This window comes from Mustelus asterias, unplaced genomic scaffold (assembly GCF_964213995.1).
Source record: "Mustelus asterias unplaced genomic scaffold, sMusAst1.hap1.1 HAP1_SCAFFOLD_2077, whole genome shotgun sequence".
NCBI lineage: Eukaryota > Metazoa > Chordata > Chondrichthyes > Carcharhiniformes > Triakidae > Mustelus > Mustelus asterias.
The window spans coordinates 43,109-50,562 of record NW_027592022.1 but is presented as its reverse complement, the minus strand read 5'-3'; the positions used below and the strand labels follow the sequence as shown (position 1 = coordinate 50,562).

The following is a 7,454-nucleotide window of genomic DNA, read 5'->3' as shown; positions in this document are numbered from 1 at the left end:
CTCCTTTAGAACCCCTGGGGTGTAGTCCATCCGGCCCAGGTGATTTATCCACCTTCAGACCTTTCAGTTTCCCCAAAACCTTCTCCTTAGTGACGGCCACTGCACTCACCTGTGCCCCCTGACTCTCCTGGAGCTCTGGCATCCCACTGGTGTCTTCCACCGTGAAGACTGATGCAAAGTAACGATTCAGTTCCTCTGCCATTTCTTTGTTGCCTATTATTCCTTCTCCAGCCTCATTTTCCAGTGGCCCAATGGCTATTTTTGCCTCTTTCTTACCTTTTATATATTGAAAAAAACTTTTCCTATTTTTTTTATATTACACGCTAGCGTACACTCATATTTCATCTTCTCCCCCCCTTATTGCTTTTTCAGTTGTCCTCTGCTCACTTTTAAAGGCTTCCCAATCCTCTGCCTTCCCACTAATCCTCGCCACTTTGCATGCTTTTACGCTGTCCTCGACTTCCCTCGTCAGCCATGGATGCCTCGTCCTCCCTGTGGCATGTTTCCCCCTCCTCCATGGGGTGAATTTCTGTCCTGCCTCCCGAATAACTCTCAAAGACTCCTGCCATGGGTTGGAAGGACAGCCTTGCGGAAGAGAATAAGGTGCTATTTAAATGCAAGTCCTTCCCACAGCGACTAATGAAAAGGCCAACACGTGGCAGCTGTACACGTCAGTATAAATTCCAGCTGTTTTATTAATATCTTGTATCTCGTACTAACCGGAACTCATCATCCGTGATTAAAATGGAACACGAGTGTGTGTCCACAAGGAGGGCTACAAAAATGTCCCTTCCTGCTGGTGTGAAGAACTGATAACTCGTCAAACTGACTCAGTGCCCAGTACAACGCTCTCTCAGAGACGCCTTGGTCTCACAAGGTGATTGACATGGTTGACATGGAAGACAGTGCGCTTGGAAGATCCAAACCTCCCTGCAAGAAAACACCAACGCTCGTGTTGGCCGACGATCGATCTCCGGCATTCACCCGAGATTCCCGAGACAAGGCCCCCCCGGGAACACCCGGAATTCTCAAGCGCTTGCCACCGGGATGAGGAATTCCTGGCGAAGATCATCTTCTCACCTTTAGGTGTGTGTGAGATTTGAATAAGAGGTTACAATTCTTTCCTTAAAAAAAAAGACATCCGCGTGTTATAAAAGTGATGACGCAAAGCATAAAACAAAATACAGGCAGAACAAAACATCAGAAAATGAGATGACGGCGATGATCTCTTATCTTGGAGGTTGGATTGTCTTTCCAGAACTTTCCAGATAACAGACAGCCCGGGACATGGGCCAATCTGGTCACAGTTTCGAAATATAAAGCACAACTTGGTGATTGGGAGCTGGCAAGCGTGTGAGATTCGATATCTCTCTTAATTCCAATCAGGGAAGACTCTCCAATTAGTGATCCAGTCAACGATTAGCAATCTTCCAATTGGCTGTGGAAATGGGCCATCCGAAACGTCATCGAGTGAGAATTCAGAGTCGCCAGAGAGGAAAAGCTGTTCCGGAAATCCCAAAGTCGGAATTTTGGGAGTGAGCGTCTTCCCGGCGGCAAGAACCCGTGTGGCGTCTTCATCCCCCCCCGCCGCCCCCGTCAAGTCCAAACCTCCATCGGAACCATGCCTTCTCGGCTGCTGAGCGGGGGAAGGAGATGTTCCTCGCACAGGAAGTAGAGGGGGAACAGGACCAGGATGCCACGCACCCCCTGCAGTTTCTCCCGGGCTTCCTCGGGATCCTCGGAGACCAGACCGGGCGTCGACACGAACTCCCGCAACGATGCAAGGCTCGGGGCTGAATTTGAGGGGAGGGATTTGAAAACCTGAGGCGGGGGGAGAGCAGGAAAGGGAAACAAGAAAGCGAGTCAGAGGCAGATTTATTCAAGCCCGACGCGATAGGACGATTCTACGCAAGAGAACATAAGAGCATAAGAACTAGGAGCAGGAGTAGGCCATCTGGCCCCTCGAGCCTGCCCCGCCATTCAATAAGATCATGGCTGATCTTTTCCTGGACTCAGCTCCACTTACCCGCCCGCTCACCAGAGCCCTTAATTCCTTTACTGTTCAAAAATCTATCTATCCTTGCCTTAAAAACATTCAGTGAGGTAGCCTCACTGGGCAGGGAATTCCACAGCTTCACAACCCTTTGTGTGAAGAAGTTCCTCCTCAACTCAGTCCTAAATCTGCTCCCCCTTATTTTGAGGCCATGCCCCCTAGTTCTAGTTTCACCCAGCAGTGGAAACAACTTCCTGCTTCTATCTTATCTATTTCCTTCATAATCTTATATGTTTCGATCAGATCTCCCCTCATTCTTCTGAATTCAAATGAGTATAGCCCCAGTCTACTCAGTCTCTCCTTATAAGCCAACCCTCTCAACTCCGGAATCAACCCAGTGAATCTCCTCTGCACCCCCTCCAGTGCCAGTATATCCTTTCTCAAGTAAGGAGACCAAAACTGTACACAGTACTCCAGGTGTGGCCTCACCAGCACCTGATACAACTGCAACATAACCTCGCTGTTTTTAAACTCCATCCCTCCAGCAATGAAGGACAAAATTCCATTTGCCTTCTTAATTACCTGCTGCACCTGCAAACCAACTCCTTGAGATTCCTGCACAAGGACACCCAGGTCCCTCTGCACAGCAGCATGCTGCAATTTTTTACCATTTAAATAATAGTCCATTTTGCTGTTATTCTTAACAAATGGATGACCTCACATTTACCAACATTGTACTCCATCTGCCAGACCCTCGTCCACTCACTCAGATTATCTATGTCCCTTTGCAGACTTTCAGCGTCCTCTGCACACTTTGCTCTTCCGCCCATCTTAGTGTCTTAGAGAGCTTTCGGAAATGGGAAATAAGCGTCGTTAGAAACATGGTCGGGATTGAAGCCCCCATCTTAGTAGCCGGAACTTTCCAGACATTCACGGCCTATGGGAGGGGGGGTGGGGGAAGGGGGGATCTTCCACCACAGGTTTCACAGTGACAAGGGGTGCATTGTCCCATAGACAATGGCAAGACCAGAAGATCCCTCCGCTAGCCAATGATGGGCAGCCACACGCCACGACGAAGCTGCCACATGTCAGGTCCCACCCAGCATGTGGGTGCAATTGAACAGAGGGATCTGGGAATACAGGTACAGAATTCCCTAAAAGTGACGTCACAGGTGGATAGGGTCGTAAAGAGTGCCTTTGGTACATTGGCCTTTATAAATCGGAGTATCGAGGAGAAAAAGTCGGTGTTATGGTCAGGTTATATAAGGCATTGGTGAGGCCGAATTTGGAGTATTGTGTACAGTTTTGGTTACCTAGTTACAGGAAGGATGTAAATAAGGTTGAAAGAGTGCAGAGAAGGTTCACAAGGATGTTGCCGGGACTTGAGAAGCTGAGTTACAGAGAGAGATTGAATAGGTTGGGACTTTATTCCCTGGAGCGTAGAAGAATGAGGGGAGATTTGATAGAGGTTTATAAGATTTTGATGGGTATAGATAGAGTGAATGCAAGCAGGCTTTTTCCGCTGAGGCTAGGGGAGAAAAAAACCAGAGGGCATGGGTTAAGGGTGAAAGGAGAAAAGTTTAAAGGGAATATTAGGGGGGGCTTCTTCACGCAGAGAGTGGTGGGAGTGTGGAATGAGCTGCCGGATAAAGTGGTAAATGCTTTTAACATTTAAGAAAAACTTGGACGGGTTCATGGGTGAGAGGGGTGTGGAGGGATATGGTCCAAGTGCAGGTCAGTGGGACGAGGCAAAAAATGGTTCGGCACAGACAAGAAGGGCCAAAAGGCCTGTTTCTGTGCTGTAATTTTCTATGGTTCTATGTGAAAGGGTGGAATCGCACACCACCTGCCAACATCATCATTTTTTCAAAATCGGAACTGCAGAGGGGCTTCGGTTTGTCGAGAGGAATGTAACACCCTGGTGTTCGTCTCCCCCGTAATCCCCCCCCCCCCACATCCATCAAAATTCGGAACTTTGTCCTACTTTTAAAGGCCATCTTCCACAGGACTGTCTTTCCGCGGCCTAATTTCAGCTGCTTCCCCTAACCTCCTCCCTTAACCTCCTGGCCCCCCCTCGTCTCCACAGTGACCGTCGTTGGCCAGCCTCCCCTCTCTCTCTCTCAAAGGCCTTCTCCAAACTCCTTCCCTCCGCCTCTCCGAGGGCATTCTCCAAACTCGTTTTTAACCCCATCATCCAGCCATTTTCTCTGGTCCATGCAGGTTTCTGCTGCCTTAACCTGCATATCTTTGGACACCAAGGGGCAATTTAGCACGGCCAATGCATGTAACCCGCACATCTGTGGACTGTGGGAGGAAACCGGAGCACCCGGAGGAAACCCACGCAGACACGGGGAGAATGTGCAGGCTCCACACAGACAGTGACCCAAGCCAGGATTCGAACCCGGGTCCCTGGCGCTGTGAGGCAGCAGTGCTAACCCACTGTGCCGTCCAAGCTGCAATAAATGTCCTAAATAGTGGGCTCCACCACCGAAAAGACCAAGGACAGCAGGCACGCATCATCGCCTAGGAGTACAGTGCTGTACCATCATGCACTGCAATGCACAGGCTACAACATTTCAAGATGGCTGCTGTGCTCCCATACACCCCAGAATAGAACTCACCTGGTCATAAATGGTTGAATTGGTGGTAGCTATAGCATTCCAGATCTCCTGGAAACATCGGTCACTAACAGGGTCCGCCACATCATCCATTTGGTCATCGGTAAGTCCAAGGTGCATCCTGCAGAGACAGAGAGAGAGTGACAGAGTATGACTGAATCTGACAGTTCCAGGAAGTGCATACTGTTGGTTGGCATAGAATTTGTGTGCATACGGTCAACCACCGGCTGGTGGTGAACACCTTTCAGTGGCACAGTGGTGAGCACTGCTACCTCTCAGCGCCAGGGACCCAGGTTCAATTCCAGCCTTGGGTGACTGTCTCTGTGGAGTTTGCATGCGGGTTTCCTCCGGGTGCTCCGGTTTCCTCCCACACTCCAAAGATGTGCAGGTTAGGTGGATTGGCCATGCTAAATTGTCCCTTAGTGTCCAAAAATGTGTAGGTTAGGTTGAAAAATCCACCTAATCTACACATCTCTAAACACTAAGGGGCAATTTAGCATGGCCAATCCACCTAACCTGCACATCTTTGGACACTAGGGGCAATTTAGCATGGCCAGTGTTCAAAGATGTGCAGGTTAGGTTGAAAAAGGGGCAATTTAGCATGGCAAATCCATATAACCTACACATCTTTGGACACTAGGGGCAATTTAGCATGGCTAATCCACCTAACCTGCACATCTTTGACACTAAGGGGCAATTTAGCATGGCCAATCCACCTAACCTGCACATCTTTGACACTAAGGGGCAATTTAGCATGGCTAATCCACCTAACCTACACATCTTTGACACTAAGGGGCAATTTAGCATGGCAAATCCACCTAACCTGCACATCTTTGACACTAAGGGGCAATTTAGCATGGCAAATCCACCTAACCTGCACATCTTTGACACTAAGGGGCAATTTAGCATGGCAAATCCACCTAACCTGCACATCTTTGGACACTAAGGGGCAACTTAGCATGGCCAATCCACCTAACCTGCACATCTTTGACACTAAGGGGCAATTTAGCATGGCCATTGTCCAAAGATGTGCAGGTTAGGTGGATTGGCCATGCTAAGTTGCCCCTTAGTGTCAAAGATGTGCAGGTTAGGTGGATTGGCCATGTTAAATCGCCCCTTAGTGTTTCGATATGTGGGGGTTAGGTGAGCCACCTTGGTGACCAGCTGCCAGTGGGGAGCTTTGCCCCCGGGGGATTGACAGGTTGTTGTTTGATTCCAGTCATTTCCCTTCCCCCCTTCTCCAACACGCCTCCACCTTCTTCAGGGGCAATTAGGGATGGGCACCAAATGCTGCCCCAGCCAGCAATGCCTCCATCCCACAGAGGAGCGAGAGGTTTCACAGACGTACTTGAAACATTGCAGCCGGAGACGATGGGCGAATTTCCCTGCCTGGTATTCTTCACCATCCATTACCGATGTCTCCATCTCAGTATCTTCCACCAGAACGGCCATCTCGCTGTCCCGTTTGCCCAGCAGGCTGCGGTCATTGATGTTTGCTGAACCTACTCACAAGAAGGCAAAGGATCTCAAGGTGAAGGGTGTGAAGACAGAATAGAGCCAAAGAATCCTGACAGTGCAGAAGGAGGTCCTTCGGCCCATCGAGCCTGTACCAACTCTCCAATAGAACATCTTACTTAGGCCCAATCGCCCCCTCATCCCACTAACCCCGCGCCTTTACCATGGTCAATCCATCTAACCCGCACATCTTTGGACACTGAGAGAGAATTTAGCATGGCCAATCAACCTAACCTACACATCTTTGGACACTAAGGGGCAATTTAGCATGGCCAATCCACCTAGCCTACGCATCTTTGGACACTAAGGGGCAATTTAGCATGGCCAATCCACCTACACAATTTTGGACTGTGGGAGGAAACCAGAGCACCCGGAGGAAACCCACGCAGACACGGGGAGAACGAGCAAACTCCACACAGACAGACAGTGACTGGAATTGAACCTGGGTCCCTGGCACTGGGAAGCAGCAGTACTAACCATTGTGCTGCCTTGCCACCCAGTTAGTCTGCCAAACCTCCCCTATCCATTCTGTCCCAATGTGGCACCGTGTACAAACACACAGCAACAAATCCTCCCACCCTGCCCCCACCAATCCCTTTCGTGGGTCAATTTAGAAAAATATTGAGGTGGTCATGCAAACCTGTTTTGCCAGCCAGTCATGTATCTGAACACGCTTCGTTTCCACATCCCTTAGAACCCACATCTACTAGCAGTCCATCAACCGACCCTTAACCTCCTTCACTGACCCCCAGGATTGACTTTTAGGGAGAGAGTTGCAGGTTTCCACTATCCAGCAAGGTAACCAGTCTAAGCCCAGTGGGCGACCCTACCCGCGATAGCACAGAAGTTAAATCTCATTGAAAAAAGACATGCCATTGGAAGATTTTAGTCTCGCACTCATCAGGACAATTGAATCGATTTGATTTATTATTGTCACATGTATTGGGCTACAGTGAAAAGTCTTGTTTCTTGCGCGCTATACAGACAAAGCATACCGTTCATAGAGTACATAGGGGAGAAGGAAAGTAGAGGGTGCAGAATGTAGTGTTACAGTCATAGCTAGAAAGATTAGCTTAATATAAGGTGCATTCAAAAGATTTGAGTTGATTTTGAATTTGAATTTGATTTTCATATGTGATTTTCTTTAATTTGTCACATGTATTGGGATACAGTGAAAAGTATTGTTTCTTGCGCGCTATACAGACAAAGCATACCGTTCATAGAGTACATCGGGGAGAAGGAAAGGTGAGGGTGCAAAATGTAGTGTTACAGTCATAGTTAGGGTGTAGAGAAAGATCAGCTGAATGTGTGATAGGACCAATTCCTAT

The 7,454-nt window shown here is 48.8% G+C and overlaps 1 protein-coding gene across 1 annotated transcript in view; it reads right to left on the bottom strand.

Annotated features, from left to right (window-relative positions):
* Window positions 1–313: 313 nt before the first annotated feature.
* The window catches only part of LOC144489274 (phospholipase D1-like), a gene marked incomplete at its 5' end in the record, with an annotated part of 46,850 nt that continues 39,709 nt past the window's right edge, over window positions 314–7,454 (bottom strand). The window contains 3 exons of the mRNA XM_078207141.1: window positions 314–1,821; window positions 4,615–4,732; window positions 5,960–6,113. Of these exons, the coding sequence (XP_078063267.1) occupies window positions 1,597–1,821; window positions 4,615–4,732; window positions 5,960–6,113 (497 nt within the window). The remainder of the gene's footprint in view (window positions 1,822–4,614; window positions 4,733–5,959; window positions 6,114–7,454) is intronic.